We start from the raw sequence: 19766 nt of genomic DNA, 5'->3' as shown, positions 1-19766 counted from the left end.
CCTTTTGAGCCCTACTGCTGAGTTGAAATACTTGTCATGGAAGACTGCTTTTTTGTTGGCCATTACTTCTGCAAGAAGGGTTTCTGAATTGCAGGCCCTTATGGCGGTGGAGCCTTTTTTGATTTTTCATAAGGATAGGGTATCATTACGCACTAATCCTTCATTTATGCCTAAGGTGGTTTCTAGTGTGGCTTTAAACCAAACTATTCATTTGCCTACTTTTATGCAGATCCCCAAAATAGGGAAAAGATTTTGCACACTTTAGATGTACACAGGCAGTTGCGTTATTATTTAAGCAGGACTAGGGATTTTAGGCAGTCTCAGCAGTTGTTTGTTTCTTTTGCTTTGAGTTCTCAGGGCAAGCCTGTGTCAAAACAAACTATATCTAAGTGGATTGGGTTTTGCATTGCATTCTGTTACTCCCATCATGGCAAAGATATTCCAGCTGGGATTAGGCCTCATTCCACTAGGGCTACTGCCACTTCAACAGCATTTCTAAAGGGGGTGGCAACTAAGGATATTTTGGAGGCAGCTACTTGGAGTTCAGTGCATACTTTCTCCAAGCATTACCACCTTCCTCTCTATTCTAAGTCCAGGGCTGGTTTTGCCACTGCTGTGTTGCAGGGCATTTTGGCAGCTCCTGCTTCATTATAGTTTAGCCATCCTCCCTTACCTCTGCTTTGGGATTCTACCCAAGTGTTAGGACTGCAGCAATGTGAGATGAAGAACATAGTACAGTTTTGTACCTACCATAAATGTAGATGTTAGATCCACATTGCTGCAGTCCACCTCCCTCCTTCCCTCTGTGTTTAGGGGTGGTTGTGTGGGTGAGGTTCTATTTTTGTACATTTGTATATATTGTACATATTTTAGGTACAGGAGTGTTTTTGTGTTTTTGGTTTTGGCCTTATTTCTTTAGGGTCTTCTGACATCTGGGGCAAGAAAAGACTGAGGATATGGTCATGCGCATTGTACCCTGACGTCCTGATGTCAGACAAATGCGCCTTGACCGACGTCAGCCTTATACTTTGGTATTCGGGCCGACTGGGACAGCGGACTACCCAAGTGTTAGGACTGCAGCAATGTGGATCTTCGAACATCTACATTTATGGTAGGTACAAAACTGTACTTTTCCGTTCAGAAGCTCGAAATATTGAAATCTCGAATTTCAGTATTTCAAGCCCAAGAAGCCGAATCCACAGGTTTTGAATTTCGCGCTTCTAAAGTTCCGCTATGGTCATGTATTCAGGTAAGTATGTGTGTGAGTTAAGGGGTTTGGGTAGGGGCTGTGGTGTGTGTCAGTGTATTTTATTGCTGTTATGTGTATGTGCGAAGAGAAAGTAGCTTGTGTGATGATGTTTTGTGTGTGTTTGTATGTAGTGCGACCTCGGAGTGAGAATATTTAAGGAGGAAGGGTGTGGGGGGGTGCATTGTGGCTTGCCCCCCTGCTTTCATGTAGTAGAGTGATTGTTTGTGTTTGTGTGGTGGATAGTGTGTGTGTAGTAAAACTGCGGAATTCAAAACTTCCGGTATTCGAGGTTTTGAATTTCGCTGTTTTTAGTTTTCATTGTTTTGTGGATTCCACTTTTTGGGCTCGAGATACTAAAATTCGAGATTTCAGTATTTCAAGCTTCTGAAGTGAATCCGTGTGTGTGTGTATTTATATTTATATAAAAAAAAAAAAAATATATATATATATATATATATATATATATATATGACTGTATTTCAATTTCTCAAAGATTCATTTCCCTAACCTTTCTTCTTCGAAGCAAAACCACCGAACGTTCACTTCAGTGAAAGTTCACATGGAAAAAACATTTAAAAGGGGAAAGGAAGCAGTTGGTCAACACTACGACTGTAACATACACAGCAGTACATCAATCCCACCCAAGTGGAGGGGCTGTGCCCCCCACCCCCCAACTATGTATGTATAAAAATATATATATATATATATATATATATATATATATATATATATATGTGTGTGTGTGTATATGTATATATATATATATATATATATATATATAGATATGTATACCAACTCCGAGATCATACTACACTGGGGAAAAGGGCAAATTTCTGTTGTTGGCCAACTTCTTCTTTTCCCTGTACAAGTCTTTCATGGATGTGAACATTCAGTGGTTTTTGTTCAGTGAAGAAAGGTTAGTGGAAATGACTCCGACAAATTAATGTAAACCCATAATATGTACAATGCATATATATATATATATATATATATATATATATATATATATATATATATATATGGATTTGTATCACTTCACTGAAAGACCATTTCACTGGCGCCCATTTCACTGAGACCAAATCACCAGAAGTTAATTTCACCTGAAACTCATTTCACTGACAAGTAGTACTATAAGGCAAGTCAAAGGTATATGTCCTTTTCCCCACTGTAGTGCAATCCCAGTGTTAGTATATATAGTTGGGAGGGGGCACCTTTTTAAGTTAGTAAAGCATGTGAAAGGGTCAAGTTAGACAAAGTAGTGGACACCCGATTTTTTTCACGTAAAAAAACACAAGAAAGGCTGCTCATAATAATAATTACAGCAGTGTAGCTTATTGTTTGACTTTTAGTACTGACCACATAGATATAAAAAATATTATTACAAAAAATTGGCATATTTTATCTTCTGATCCTATTCTATGTGAGTTTTTTAGTGCAGCCCCCAATTTTTTTTTATATCAAAAAAAAAAAAAAAAAATAGCTTAGTTTCCTTAACACAAGTAAACTACAGCAACCTAGTATTAGAACAACTAGTTCTGCTACCTCCTGTGTGACTTGTTCATAGGAAAAACTAATAGGCGACTGAAGGAATGAATTAGAGACCATTATTATTGTGCCAATATGGGACATAGTTATAGTGCCTTAGCCAAACATATACTAGAGAAAAGAACTAACCATTGGTTTAAGTTTATGGAAGTAATAATTTATGCAGGTTTTAAGTTGGGTGATGTAACTAATGTCACAAAAGGGAAAGAATTAAGATGGATTCTTAAACTATCATCACATAGAGATGCAGGTTTGAATGAATCAGTACCTCTTAAGCCAGTTCTGAAAGAAAGAAAGCTTCTTAAGTAAGTGTACTGCTATATGTGTTTATGGTAATAGCCTTTTATGGTTTGTGTCTTAAAAGAAAGCTTTGCCTTTAAATTTCCATGGCTTTTGTACTTGAATTTTTTTTATTGGTATATATTTAATTGATTGCATTTTAAATATTTGAGATGCTGCTGATTTTTTGTTTGGTCTGAAGATGTGATTTTATCATGAAAGTGCTCACCTGTGTTCGAATAAAAGTCTATTTGGAGTTTACACTGCTGTTTGCCGTCTGCTTTTTATTGGTTCATGCTACTTGTTTTTGTGGTTGAGCACAGCTAGTCAGCAGGACTTGTTTTACCATATATATATATATATATATATATATATATATATATATATATATCTATATGGATTCCTATCAGATTGCCGATTGCTCATTTGACCGAAACTCATTTCATCGAAACCAAATGACTGAAAACTCATTTCACCGAAAATAGTACAGGCAGTGTATATGGCCTTTTCCCCACTGTAGTGTGACCCTGGAGTTAGAATATATAAGTAAGGGGATGTGGGGGGCATAGCACCCACATAGCTTAGTTTTATACTGTCCAGTTCCTATTAACTAGGTAAGTTGGTAGTTTTTAACAACATTAGGTGGGGAGCTACGACCCCCACACCTCCCCTACTTATATATTCCAACTCCAGGGTCGCACTACAGTGGGGAAAAGGGCATATACACTGCCTGTACTATTTTCGGTGAAATGAGTTTTCAGTCATTTGGTCTCGGTGAAATGAGTTTCGGTCAAATGAGCATTCGGCGATCTGATAGGAATCCATATATATATATATTAAATAACTTGTGTATTATATAAATATTTTTCTTCTGGTGAAATTTATAGCATTTTTACTTGACACAATGAGAACTTAGTACTCCTATATTCTGAGCAGTAGTTTCATCCAGCCTGTTATGCAAAGTTATCCCTCGTATAGAAATGTAGCATAGTGCCATACTGTGACAGCAAAACTCATCTGAAATGCTGGATTTGCTAGCTGTGTGCACCAAGGTGAAAGAGGCAGCATTATTTTACTTTTTCCAGGGCATGACTCCAAGGGAAAAATCACAGTGAAGGAGTTCTTAAGTATTTTATTATTCATGGATTCCACCATCCTTTTGGTCTCATTGCCCAGGCTGCAGTGACTCCTGATCAAATATAATCAAATCCTCTAAAGCTAGCTACAAAAAAAGAATTGCAGCAGATAGTAAAGACAACCACAAGGCCTTCTATAGTTTTGTAAAAAATCTCCACGGCAATACCCAGATTTGCTCGGAGCTGTTGCAGAATGACACCTCCTATACCAAGCTAACAGATATTGCCAGTATACTGGCAGACAGATTCGGTGCCAACTTTACCCCCCCCCCCAAAGGACCAATCACGATACCAGTAGATTGCCAGGCACCCAGTATTACTGATGCACAGATTAAAACAGCACTGTCCAAGGCCAAGAATACAGCTTCCATGGAACCCAACAATATCCCTGGCTGTATTGTACATGAACTACAGAGTGAACTGGCACCTCACCTGTGTGCCCTGTTCAGTCACAGCATCACCCCAGAGTTTGTCTCTATCAGTTTGCACACTGGTACAGTCATCCCTATCCACAAAGGAGGAGCATCTACAGACCCTGGGAACTATCGCCCAAAGCTATGGAACGCATTATCATGGACCTAATAAACAAGGATATAGGGAATCGCCAAACTGGATCCCGCACAGTTTGGTTTTGTGAAGGGTAGATCATGCTTTTTCTCAACCTGGTCGACTTTTTTGAGTCAGTCACCAGAGCTGTGGGTGAAGGCAAGGTGGTTCATACAGCCTACCTTGATTTGGCCAAGGCCTTTGATACCATTCCCCACTCAGGAGTCCTAGAAAAACTCACTAAGCTAGGCATCAACCCCTGTAGTACTAGGTGGGTTGCAAACTAACTCACAGATGGAACCCACATTGTGAAAGTAGCTGACCCAGTCAGACTGCCGACCAGTCACAAATGGAGTCCCACAGAGTTCGGTCTGGGGTCCTCTCCTGTTTGGTATCTACATCTTTGAAGTCAAGGCCAACACGAATGGACTCTGGCTGACTAAGTTCGCAAACAGTTGCAACTTGGGGGCCATAATTAACTCCCCAAGTGATGTTGACATCCTACAGAAAGGCCTCACTGAGACCAACGACTGGTGTCAGAACCATGGCCTTAAGCTCAATGCCAAAAAATGTTTCATCATCCCCTTTGAGAAAAACCCGGTTCCAATGAATTACCACATCGATGGTAGTCCACTGAACACAGAAGGCATCATAAGAGATCTGGGAACACAGGTTGATTGACGGCAACCTCTCTTTTGACCACCACATTGCCACTGTGGTCCGAAAGTCCTTCTGTGTGACACATCTCATTACTAAGGGTTTTGCATCCAGGAAAAGGTCATCATCTCTCTCTGCTCTTCCCTCATTAGGCCAGTCATTGAGTACAATGCCTCATTTGGCATGTACTGCACTAGACATCTGCAACACCTGGAGAGGCCGCAAAAGTACCTCACAAAGAGGATCCTAGGCCTTAAACACTTGTCCTATATGGACAGACTCAGAAAACTGCAACTATTCTCCGTCTCATATCGCCTACTTAGAGGCGATCTCTGCTTGACTTTCAAAGCCATGTCTGACAGAAATTCTACATCTAAAGAAATCCCAGTCCCTCTGCACTACACACTCCAGAGACCTCAACCTCATTACCACAATCAACAGAACAAGCTGGAGGGACAAGTGCATAACCCAGAGACTGCCCATGCTATGGAAAAGACTTCCCTTACATGTCAAGTGGAGCGCCTCACTGGCCCTCTTCAAGAGAAATCTTGAGTGGATGGGAAATACAAAATTCACCCTGGGGATCACTCCAGTGGCTCTGTTCGACAGAAGCACTAGGAACTAAGGTTCGGGTGGCACGATGCCAGGGTAATCCTATGGGCTAGGCTTGTAAAGGCTCTAGGGCCATTAGTCTAGTACACACACATGAACCTATTGCACCGTCAGTTTGTAGGGTCTCATCCTAATACTGCAGGATGTGAGGAAGGAATTAGAATCTGTATGATTCAAGTATCAGAGAATGAGGTTATCTGCTTCAGATATCTGCATTCCACTTTGACATTAATATTAGATACTTTGGATGTAGCCTTTGGGGGGGGGGGGGTACATAACCAGTACTTCAAGGTACATGAGTGATGGAACCATGCTGATCTAAAGTGGCATATCATTATAAGAGAAGTGATGGCAATTTTTCAGGTTTTCAAGTTTTTCATGCCATAATGAAAGTCAGAGGCCCTGCATGTGGTGACCGAGAATACAATAGTCATGGTACATAAGTAAGAGGGCACACATGCTTGTCCTGTCTGCAGGCCAGACATGCAGGTTTGGGAGGAAACTCATGCAGTTCAGGTGCCCCGAGAGCCTCCTACATGCTCACTTTGGGAAAACTCACTGGCAAATGGTTCAAGCAGAACAGCAGCAAATCCTCATGATTGGATGCTTGGCAGAGATAAATTCTTGGAACATACAGTCAGGTGGAGGTACCAGAAACATTGTCTTCCCAGAGGACACACAACTGAGGAAATTCATTTCCAGAGCCCCACACAAGACAGATGTGTGCATTGAGCTGGTCTGTTTCTGTATACATTTTCTCCAGTAACCTTACTCTCAAGGGTGATTTAGAAGATAATGGAGGAGAAGCTGGAAATGATGTTGATTGCCCCATTTTGGCCATGGTAACACTTTCTCCCTTCTGCAGATAAGGAAGAAACATCTTCTCTTGCCCAGCATGTGGGCCTCCTGACAGAAATTATGTAGTATCTGGAGCAGCCAATCCTGATAACAGTCAGATTAACTGAATGGAAGATTTGACCTCGTTTTACTTTGGGCACCTTTAGTCTGAGGACATGCAAAAAAATGAGAAAGGCTACGAAGCTACTGGCTGATAGTAAATACTGGACAAATGTTTAAGTGGAAAATATTCTCTCTGGTGTTAAAAGGACCAGGGTTCAAAAGAAGCATAGGTGTATGTGGTTCTACAGAGTGTTTTACCTTAAGGCCGACACATTCATCATTTAAGGTGCACTTGTCAGATATTTTTGTCTTAGTCTGCCAGTGGAGCCATTCCTAGCCACAAGGCCAAGAGTCCGTTTCTGAATGGCATCTCCCACTTTGGTCCACCCAGGAAAAGAATGGCTTCAGCTTTGGGGAGTAAAATTTGTTTTCAGAACATTAATCTTACCACATTTGATCTACCAGCTGTTAAGGAACCAAAAAAATAAGAGCCAGCAAACAGTGACTGGAATAAAAATCTTGTATTAAGTGAACATAATCACAGCAATTGCAGCAGTCACAAACCGGTTTCGGCTGGCAAAGCACAGCCTTCTTCAGTGTACAAAAAGTCATGACATACAAAGCTGTATATATACAATAAGCAGACATCCTATTGGTTGAGTCCTAAAGATGTTCATTAAGTCCTGGGGGGAACACTGGGGGGTCTGATTTGGTTGGTTCAGAATCCAATTGTGGTATGCTTTTTGATAATCTAAACAAGCATCTTAGATCACTCAGATCTAATATCTGGCACAGCAAATTATTTAAAGCTTACCAGATTGCAGGAATCACTCCAAGGGGGTTGCGTATACGCACTATTCCCCATGTTACAAATGCTGATGACGAACTTAATCAACAATGGTCTAAAATACAACAAGAAGCAACTATGGCATTTGTTGTTGAGTTATTCAAGTTTCACAACAGGGCCATTGATAAAGAATTGGAGGAAATCAATATTTTGGTCAACAAACTAAGGGTTTATGAGGAGGAACCATTCTTTAAGAAATCATTAAATAATGTGGCTTCAGATTTACGGAAGCTTGATACTGAACTCAAATCCAGAAAAACCAAAAAGTTTACTAGGGACCAGGAGGATTACAAAAGGGGTACCCCATTTTTATCCAGTACTAAACATGTTAGGTTTTCCACTACTCCATTTAAACCCACCAACAAGAGGAAACGACCGAGATCAATCCTAAGAAGGCATGATATGGAGACCACTTCCTCCTTTGAGGATACTTCATCATGCACTGATAATGAATCTCCAGCAGTCTCAGGGTCACCAACCCCAAAAAGAATACCAGGGTCAACCCCTTTAGGCCTAAAATCAAGCTGGGCGGACGCAAACACCGCAGAAATAGAGAACATTCAGGGTCTTCTGAACATTGCTTTGGCGAAATGAATACATCATATCACAATGTTTTACATCTGTCAGAATTTGAATTCTCAGACACAGATCAGAATGTTAAATAAAGGCCTTACATTCATTCCAGGCTTTACTGTGTCCGAGGAATCATTTGCTCAGGATGTTGTTAGTTTCTGTCGCTTTTTGAATCTAAAGTTGTTTTTTGGTGACTCAGACTCTACCTATAATCATGACAGATTCATATACCATAAATCCAATTTTTCACCACCTATGCATCAGATGGTCCTGCAGTTCCAGAACAGCGTACTCAAGGATTTACATTTCTTGGGTTCAGATATTCCATTAAAACATAATAACTTATCCTTTAATGAAAAACAAGCTATTCTGGAACTCCAAAACAATAGGGAAATTGTTATTATTTCAGCTGACAAAGGTGGTGCTGTGGTTGTCCTAAATTGGGTTGATTACGACAATGAGGCTATGCGACAACTCAATGATCAAAGATACTACTCGCATATGTCTATAGACCCAACTAACATGTTCAGTAAACAGATTGAGAGGTATTTACAACAAGCTAGGGAGGATGCAATCATAACAAATGATATCATGAATCAACTTTTGGTCCATGACCCTATCAATCAATACATTTATTTTCTACCGAAAATCCACAAAGATCTTTCCCAGCCACCAGGCAGACCAATTGTATCTGGTAGGGGATACATTACAGACCCTCTTTCACTATTTCTGACCAAACATCTAAAACCTTTGTTACCTAATATTCAATCACACCTACAGGACACCACAAACTTCCTACAGATTGTTTCTGATACACAGCTTGAGCCAATTTGGCTATTATGTACTTTGGATGTAAGTGCCCTGTATACTAACATGCATTAGCTTATTGGCTCGAAGTCTCAAACTTGTATAGCTCGGACTTCAATACCTTCTTGGTTGGTTTAGCACAATATGTTCTCACAAGTAATGTCTTTTATTATAAGGAACAATGTTTTTGGCAAACCAAAGGGACAGCTATGGGGGCTTCCTTTGCCCCCATATATGCTGATCTCTTCATGGCCTTTGTGGAGAATCATATTATATATGACAGGGACAGAAATATCTTTTTGTCACAGATTGATATATGGAGACGTTATCTTGACGATGTTTGGTTGGTATGGAAGGGAGACGAAGGCTCACTAATGGAATTTGTTACTTATTTAAACAACAATGCATGGGGTCTGCATTTCACTGTAAGTTTTGATAGGGATACCATCACGTTTTTGGATGTATTAATTCAGAGGTCCTCGGATCATACTTTATGTACAGAGATATACAGAAAGTTCCCAGAATACAATTCCATCTTACATGCCTCTAGCTACCATCTACCTCACATAGCACGCAATATCCCTAAGTCACAATTCATACGTGCTAAACGCATCTGTTCAGATGATACTACTTATTTGAAACATAAATCGGATCTAACCACTAGATTCAAATTCCGTGGGTATAGAAGTGGTGATATATCCATGGCCAGTAACAAGGTGTGTTCTATGGAGAGAATGGAGCTACTTACATACAAGACACATGTCATTAAACCATCTCAACCTCTCAGATTCACGACTACATATGCTCGTAATTCCAACCGCCTCATCCAAAGTGTACGGAGGCATTGGAACATTCTACAATGTGATTCGGACATCACCAGTATCATCCCTGACAATTGCCTATTTTCCTACAAGAAAGGCAAAAACCTCAATTCTTTTTTCAATCATTACAAACATAGGGACAATAACACACATGATTTATTACAAACAACACTTTCTGGTGAACCATTACATGGTTGTTTTCCATGTGGACATTGCAACAATTGCAAATATATAAACAAGTCCAAACAATTCTCCAGTCGTAACTGTCCCCAGGTTTTTGACCTAAACTTTTTTTCCAATTGTTCCAGTGATTGGATCATTTATTTGGCCTCTTGCAACTGTGGCTCTTTTTATGTGGGACAAACGTCCAGACCTCTAAGAATACGTATCTCTGAACACATCAGTAACATCAAACAAAAAAGGATGCACAATGCCCTTTACAAACACAAACTAGTTCATCCAACATGCAAGTTTAACTTCATTATTATTGACACACTATTTGGAAATAGGGCCAATAAAACTGGATGGCACTCCATATTAAACATAAAAGAAAAGAAATGGATCATTAGACTGGAAGGGTTATTCCCCCCGGGACTTAATGAACATCTTTAGGACTCAGCCAATATGATTTCTGCTTATTGTATATATACAGCTTTGTATGTCATGACTTTTTGTACACTGAAGAAGGCTGTGCTTTGCCAGCCGAAACCGGTTTGTAACTGCTGCAATTGCTGTGATTATGTTCACTTAATACAAGATTTTTATTCCAGTCACTGTTTGCTGGTTCTTATTTTTTTGTTTCCTGTATGAGTCTTTTTCCTTGAGCCGAGCATTTGCTTACGTGCAGGTTTGTTTCTCATGCTACCAGCTGTTAAACCACACCTCACATTCCTCACTTGGAAAGCTGTGCTACTTATTATCATTACATCTCCTAGGTGGACCTCAAAGTTCAAAGCTCTAGTGTACAAAAGAGCCTCTTTTGCATTTCTGTAAAGACAGAGTGAGACCGAAGACCGATGCCCTTTCATGCAACGTGTCATTACAGAAGTTTCTTTGAACCTTGATATAAAGCTTCACATTTTCCCCTAAACTCTTAACATAAAAGGGATAGGATTGTACATACTTTGGATCTGCATGGACAGTTGAGAACTTTACCTGGACAAAACCAAGGGGAATTAGTAAAATCTGACCAAGAATTCCTTGCGTTTGCTCCCAAGAAAAAGGTTTACCAGTCTCAGAACTAGCTGTTTCTTAATGGCTGGCAGCTGCATTATCTCTTATTACAAATGTCATTAGCAAGTAATTACTTAAAAAGGTAAGGCTTACTCTGCCAAGTGCACAGCTTCCACTACAGTCTTCTGGAAGTGGTGGTATTATGAAGTAGCTACGTGTTCCGTAGTTCATAAATTAGGACTTAATGTCCCTGTGTTGTTTTGACGGGTATGCTCCTGTCTTCCTGTGCAACATAGCCAATCCACCTTTCTCCCTTGTGGGGGTAACAGCTTTGGGAATTCCCCATTTGCTTATAACTGCAACAGTGAAATACACAAAAAATATAGTGTAGTTGCAAAAGTAACTTGCCTTAGTAGATGTAATTCACTCCCTGTATAACCCCAAATTCTCTGCTCATAGCTCATCTCAATATAAGGAGTGTTAACAATAAAGTAAGCCAACTACACGCACTACTAGATACACACACGTTTGATATCTTATGCTTAACAGAAGCCTAACCTGTTACAAAAGACAATGAAATACTCCCACCTGGTTATAATATCTTGAGATTAGACCGAACTACCAAAAAGGGTGGTGGGGTAGCAATACTGCACAGATCTCATTTACAGGTCACTTCTTTACTAGGACAACCACCTCTAGATACTAATGTGGAAATTCTTATCTCCAAGCTCCAGCTCAATACTACTAAATCTATATACATAATATGCTCCTACCTACCCTAGGCAATAACATCAACATCTTAGAAAGTATCCTGTGCTGGCTTTCAACATCCTTCCCTCAAGAAACCATTGTACTCGGTGACTTTAGTAGACAGGAACACCTGTACCACTCATAAACCCGTAACCCATATAAACCTCTATGGCTTCTCCCAAACTATTACCACCCCCACCAGAATCTGTAAACCCAGCTGCAAAGAAAGTATATTAGACTGGATCTTAATTAACAGCCACCCTCTTGCAAAGTAGATAACCTTCCTGATGATATTAGTGACCATTCACTTACCTATTTATGTAGACAAAAATCCTGTATCCTAAACCAAACTACCTTTAAAATCACCCGCAACAAAAAAAATTCTGATCCAGCCACCTTTCAAGCAGAACTTCAAGCCTGTGATTGGTCACCCTTAAAGCACCTGCCAATTGATGAAGCAGTATCCTATTTTAACTCCAAATTCCTACAAATTCTTGAGTTCCATGCCCCCTCACGCTCTATAAGAACTAGAAGCAAAGCAGCCCCATGGCTTATTAAAGAAACCAGACAGCAAATCCTACAAAGAAGTAAAATCTGGTCCAAATGGAGAAACACTAAAGACCCAATTGATCAGCAGTACTTTAGACAGCTAAGAAATGCCACCAAAAATCAGTAGTTCAGGATAAAAAAAACTATTTCTTTAAACTCCAGAAAAAGCACCATAATCAACCCCAAAGCTTCTGGTCAGGCATAAATAAACTTTTACATCCAGGCCACTCCAAAACACCAACCCCATCTGGTCTCTCTAAACTCTCCAAACCAGCTTGCTGATGCTTTCAATAACTTTTTTTACTGAAACTGTCCAATCTCTAGCTAACACCTTACCACCTGTTAACTCTACCCTCTCATCCTCCCTAACAACCTTACCATCTACCTTTCACTTAAAACCTATTCCTACAGCCCTCATCTATACTCTACTTCATAAACTTAAACCTTATACTCCCTCAGCTGATCTCCTACTACCTGAATACATTCAAACTGCTGCAAAAGTTCTTGCCTATCCCATTTCTATCCTAATTAATAGAACCATAACTTGAAGGCTCCATTCCTTCACCCTGGAAAATCTCTCACATAATCCCACTTCACAAGGGTGGTAACTCAACTGAACTCTCTAACTTTCGGCCTATAGCCCTACTATCACCACTAGCCAAAATCATGGAAAAATGCATCCATCAAAAATTTCTTGACCACATTCTCCAAAATAACCTTCTAGCTGACTGTCAACATGGTTTTAGACCATTCCACAGTACCACCACTGCTCTCCTATCCTTTACAGACTGCATTAGTAAACATCGAAACAATAACATGCTCTCCTCTGCTCTGTTCATTGACCTATCGAAAGCTTTTGATGTGGTTAACCATCAAATACTTCTCAACATACTCTATTCATTCTCACTTGACACACAGGCATTACAATGGTTCAAGTCCTACTTGCACAGTAGACAGCAGGCTGTCCTTTGGGATAATAACCCATCCAAACATCTCCCTATTACCCTTGGTGTCTCTCAAGGCTCTACCCTAGGACCTCTACTCTTCTCCATATTCATTAACGACATTTCTACTAATTTATCTCTACCTACCAGGATACAATATGCAGATGACTCCACTTTGATTTGTAAAGCATCCACTTCATCTGAACTCCAGTCCATCACCCAAACAGTATTTAACCTGGTAGAAAACTGGTTCCAGCAACATCGCCTCCTCCTATATGCCAAAAAAAAAACTATTACTATTTACTCCAACTATTAAATCCACTCCAATAGATTTCTCTATTACATCCATTGATGGTACAATCATAGCTCCTGACCCAACTACCAAACTCTTAGGTGTACTGATTGACCACAACCTCAACCTTGACTCACATAATAATGCCACTATTAAAACAGTAAACAGAAAACTTGGATCCTTGTATAGGATAAAACCTTTTCTCACCCCAGAAGCCAGATCTACTATTGCCCAGACCCATCTGATCTCCACCCTCTTCTATGCCTCACCCATTTATACTAATCTTTCCAAAAGCAACCTAAACAAATTGACCACTTCTTATCACAATATTGCCAGGTTTGCTACTGGGTCCCCATTTAGAACTCATCATTGTCTAAATCTCAAACTTCTAGGATGGCTAGAACTAAATAACCAGCTAGAATTTCAACAACTCTCCATTGCCCATAAGATTCTGTACCAGCCTAGAAATACTCCTACTCCCAGTAGCCTCATCTCCCCCTACACAAACCTTACTAACCTTCGCTCAGCAAATAAACTACTGGTTACCATCCAGAAATCCCACAACAAGGCAGGTGATTCTCTTTTCTCTAATTCAGTGGGGAAGATTTGGAACAAGCTTCCCATTAAACTTACATCTCTCTCATCATTACCACTCTTTAAAAAGCAACTAAAAATTCAACTAAAAACACAATGGGTATGTCCTTGTACTAACCCTGACGAACCCCCCCCTCCCCAGTATAACATTATTCTATAACTCTCCTCCAATAACCCACTTTGCAGAATTAGTAAATTCTTCTCTCACTCCCTTCTTAGTATTTTATTCCCAAGGAACTAGCACTGAGTATGCTCTTTACAACATTTCTTTCGTCAGTGAGCTCATGTCTTCCACCTTGTATATAGACCAACTATTTCTTTCACTATGACTGCTATTACTTCTTCATGTACATATATTTAATGATTTTCTTATTTCTCAGTGTTCTATTTTTTTATAACCTATATACATCATTGTAAAGGTACATTCCTACCCAATATACTTATGGTGAATATCTATCACTTTCCCTTGGTAATAGTACTGTATTTTGCCTTGTTAAACTCAGTAGTCAGTCTGTATAATTTTAGTTCTGTATAACTCAAGTTGTTGAAGAAAATCTTCAAGTATGTGTGTTTTAGATATTTTTTTGGACTTTTGTTCTGTCTTGATTTATTTAGTTAAAAGTGGAGCTTATCTCCCCGGGCCTCTACTGAAAATGGACATGTATCCAGTTAGACTAGCCCGGTCAACAAATGTAAAATAAATAAAATAAATAGATGTTCAAGTCTGTTCATTGTTGCAGTCCTACTCCCTTCCCACCATACCCTCCTACTTTGGGGTTATTACTAGTAGGGGAGGGGTAGCCAAATTCCATTTTCCCGACTCCCTCCTTATTCCTGTCCTGATCTCACCTTCTTTATCTTTTGTGCTTATCTGCCTCCGGAGGACTGTATTATTTTGATGCTTGACTGAACATTTGAAGGCAAAAGTCAAAAGTGGTATTTGTTTAAGAGATTACAGTGCTTTCGACCTAAGGTGCGGCAAGAAAGAAACATGATGACATGGTTGAATGCCAACTTTGTGCAAGGATGTGCTGATGTCCATGAGAAGGCAGCATTATCCTGGCATGAGAAGGAGAGACATGTATAGCTCTGAGAAAGTGGGCTGGCCATAAGACCTGCAGTGAAGATCGCTTTGCTCATAATGGAATCAGTGAATGTACTTGAGTGCCTTATTATTTACCTAAATTGCCTACACAATTTTACTTTACAGATTCATTTGTTAACCCACCATAAATTGTTTGTATCTAATTTAGTAGTAGGGGCTAGTATTTGCAGGAAAAAAGAAAGAAAACCCAGAGTCAAGGACAGAGGAAAAAAGGGGAAGGTAAACTGGGAGGCGGGAGTAAGCAGAGGGTGGGAATGTGTGATCAGTAGTAATAGAATTCATAAGGGAGGCATGTGTTGGATGTTAAAAAGATGAGGGGATTGTGTTAAACAAGTGAAAAGATCATTAATGTACTACATGCAGCTAACATTATGAGATAAGGAATGAAAGACTGGAATGAGAAAAGTAAATAAGAGGTCTGATAGTATAGAGAAATAGTCTGTGTCCTTTACAGATTTAAGAGCTTGAGAATGAGTGGGATTTTAGGGCCAAAGTTGCAAATATTATGAGAGGAGGAGTAAGGAGAACATGAGTAAAAGATCAGTTGTGTAAAGTTAATAAATGACTGGAGTGATAGTACTGAAGTTTATAAGAAAAACAATATGTATGCATTATGTTCGTAAATGATTTTTTCCAGAGACGCCACTGTTAATATGTACCTATCAATGTACAAACCAGCAATTTCAGTAAGGTGTATTCTGGCAGTTAAAGCTGGGCCCAGGCTGTTCATTGATGGCCAAATGAAGTTTTGCTTCAAAGTAGTTGGAGCTAGTGCACATACAACTTACTCCAGAGTTGAGATACCTCTCAATTCTCCCTAATTTTGCATCATCCTCCTCCTGTCTTGCTCCTATTCATTTTTTGATTGCAATCATCAGTTTAATAGACAGTCAGTCAGCAATGCTAATAATTACACTTTCATACTTTTTCTTCAGAAAATGCAGTATTGATGGAACACCATGTAGTTCTATTAACTTTTTAAGTGAAATAGAGTAATATTTAAAAAACTGTCCCTGATTGTGGACAAAGCCAAAAATAATAGGAGGACAAAAGCACAAATTTGAGTAAAAAAGTTGAGATGTATGTTGCTGCTTACTGAATATGAGAAGAAGAAATGTTCCTTTATGGTGACCAGTTGCATGCATTTGTGGTGTTTTTTCAGTTTAAGAATTGGTTGAAGGTTGCCATTCAGTCGTGACTTTGTTTACTTTATCTACTAGCATTAAATCATTGTAATATTTTATCTCCCAATGTTTTACATCTGCTGATTGGGGTTGATTGTTGTCATTTAATGGATCTTGGCAAAGAGAAGGATCTGAGCTGTGGCACAGCTTTTGATCTTATCTGTTCTGTGAATTTTTCCATAACATTGCCTTGTTGTATTGTACTACTTGTATAGCTTGAATCGTTGACAGTAAGTGCTGTGAATTTAATTTTTCTTTATTTTCGCTAAACAATGTGATCTCTGTAGCAAGAGACCACATTTATAGGGAAGGCCCAGGGAAGAAAAGGTCCAGACAATCTCATTTACAGTTAAAATAATAGTAATAATAACATACGCAATCTGGTTAAGAGCGTTAGAGTTAACCTCACAAAAGCAGACTTTTTACAACAGTGTAAGGGTGCGGCATAGTAGAAAATTAGTATCTACATATGATAGATGTCAGGTTCATGTCAGTAGTAAATTTAAACAGTTATACAACTCCTCACTGTAGTTGAATTTGTGGCTGAAGTTGACGGTGCAATAAAAAAAGCCAGGTAAAATATAAGTAGAGCAGGAATGTGAGACATAGCAAGGTAGTGATGGATAGTTGAAGATAAGTGTTAGTAGGGTAGCCTGTGCTAGTGTTATAAGGGGAGACGTCAGCTGGAGACCCTTCTAAGGGTCTGTATGAGGAGGCGGATTTTTAGATGTTAAGAACATGAACTTCTAACTGCCTGATAAAACTTTGACTGGATTTTTAACTGCTGTTCACATAGGTTGTTGCAGAGGTTATTTCAGATGTTGATGTGAATGTTTGCATATTAAATGTGTTTGCTTTGAATGACGCACATCTGTGAGATGCTAGAACAGTAAAGTAGGCTTTTGTGCCATTAGGAAATTGTGTGCTGATAATACAGCAACAGCACAGTGCCAAAAAAGGCACAGTAATTCCTTCTGTTTGAGGGTTAACAGTTATACACCCTCAGAGATAATGGGCTCAAGCATTTTCCATTTTACCATTGGGTTGTGGGATTGAATCCCCCTCACTTTCTTGAAGGGAATGTTGTTTGATAGGTTCTGCTTAATATTCTGGCATGCTAATTACATGTGAAGGTAGTTGCATGCTGTTTTGTAGGCACAATTCCATTATCTGAGAAAGTATAACATTTGCTGGTACTTAACGTTTTATCGCAACCACGCATTCATTCCAGCAGTTTAACTGTGTGATGGAAACCTGGCATTCTCGTCAGCATTCCATTCTCAGTGAAATAACATGCTGCCGAGAATGCATGGTTGAGAAAATACGTAAACCAAAGTCTCTGAAACTGTCGTCCATGCAACCAAAAAAGCGTTACAAAGCATGGTTGCAATAATACTTTGTACAAAAATAAATAAATTCTAGCACACCAGCAATATTTTAACTGAAAACATATAGCAGAAGACTTGATTGTTTTAGTACAAAGTATTATCACAACCACGCTTTGTAACACTTCGTTGGTTGACTGTGAATGAATAGTTTAAAGTAATACTGGATTTGACCGCTTTTTCAGCATGTTTGTGTCAGTTAAGGAAAGGATTTGTTGTTTTTTCTGGGTGTAATTTTCATTAAATAGCGTAGACATTTCAACATGTTATACGCTAGAGAGCATGCAAGTATGCTTTCTCTCCAGCATCTATCATGTTCTAAAGTGTACTTACTTACAGCTGCCACAGAAATGTGGTTACGATAATACGCAAGTACCCATTTGCTTAACGAAAAGGTCAACTTGTACTGAATGTGGGAATATCTTGGTTTATTATTTGTCTATGGAGGTAATTGTGGATTATAGCAGCAATTCTGTCGTTAAAAGAAAAGCGCAAGCTACTCTGGACCGTTTGTGTTTAATTTATTTATTTTATTTCTTTTCAGATTTTTCTTCTTGCTTGTCCACCATGTAAAATTGCAATGATCATCTTTAGGTAAGTTTTTCTTGCTGCATGTATCTATACATATGTTAAATTTTCATTCACCAATGCCTTCTTCATATAGGTAGTTGACTAGCTGACTACCTTCCCCAGTCTATATTTTGTCCATTTGTATTCTTTTCATATGCCCACTTCAAGTAGTACAGTTAGCTGGTTTGTGTACTCCATCTATCACGGGACCTGGTATTAGACATCTCACAGGTAAACTGAAATGTGCAGCACAGTTTACTTGTTAAGCTGCACCAGTGTATCTTAATTCTTTTGGGTTGGCTTTTCACTGTGGTTATGTAAAGTTCATATACGAGTCTAAAACATTAGCATCCAGTTGTTACAGAAATGAACTGCTAAGTTATTACATAATATTCTGCTTCTTGAGGGAACTGTAGCACCTTTTTTGGGGGGTGGGTGCACACTACGTAGTAATAGGGGTACTCTGTGGCTGAATGATTCAACAGTGTTTTAAAGGGCAAGGCCAATAGCAACTTGGCAAATATTGTTTGTGTGCTTTTCTTGATAATCTTTCATGATATTTCTGTACTGGAAAGCAGGTAAATGTACTTGTCACAGTGCCTGTGTTTTTTTTTTATTTTTTTATTTTTTGTAACCACTTTAGTTATCGCTTGAGACATAGGCAAACATATTTATATAAAAGAACACAAACCGTGTTGAGGTTCACAGTTACAAACATTATGCATCACATTTTTATATACAGTTATCTTCAATTCAACATTACATAAATTGATCAATTTCTGCCTTCCCTTAAACTTCACTCCTCCTGCAAAACATTATTCTGCATGTATTGTTCCTACAGTTTCCATTTTTTTCTAAGTAATTTGCTCCTACCCTTTTTTAAAGGTCCCACTTCCAGTTAATTTATCTATTTTATAGTATTCACTACTTCAGATACAGTCAGTTTAGTCTTTGATTTCCATTTTTAATAATTCCTTTTTGGCAGCCACCAAAATTAAACTTAACAAGACCTTACTATGTCTAGGCAATTTCAGATTCTGTATCCCAGCTAATAATTTCCTTAGTTACACCAATTTGTTCACCCAATATATCTGACAGAGTACTTTGTGGGGAATTTTTAAAGTCTGCCAACTTGTTAAATTCCCAGAACATATGCTGGTTCGTCCCCGTCACACCTCCATTTGCCATCTAACTGAGGAAAAATTATTTGCAGTCTGCTTGCGATATAAAAAAAATTCTGTGGCAACG

The 19766-nt window shown here is 39.0% G+C and overlaps 1 protein-coding gene across 1 annotated transcript in view; it reads left to right on the top strand.

Moving 5' to 3' along the window:
* TMEM164 (transmembrane protein 164) overlaps nt 1-19766 on the top strand; it is a 1027811-nt gene that overhangs the window by 390504 nt on the left and 617541 nt on the right. The window contains exon 2 of the mRNA XM_044057200.1: nt 18493-18542. Coding sequence (XP_043913135.1) covers nt 18493-18542 — 50 coding nt within the window. The remainder of the gene's footprint in view (nt 1-18492; nt 18543-19766) is intronic.

Source organism: Protopterus annectens, chromosome 15.part0, assembly GCF_019279795.1.
Source record: "Protopterus annectens isolate FY-2018-M chromosome 15.part0, PAN1.0, whole genome shotgun sequence".
Taxonomy (NCBI): domain Eukaryota; kingdom Metazoa; phylum Chordata; order Ceratodontiformes; family Protopteridae; genus Protopterus; species Protopterus annectens.
The sequence above is the reverse complement of the archived record's forward strand: the minus strand, read 5'-3'. Positions and strand labels throughout refer to the sequence as shown.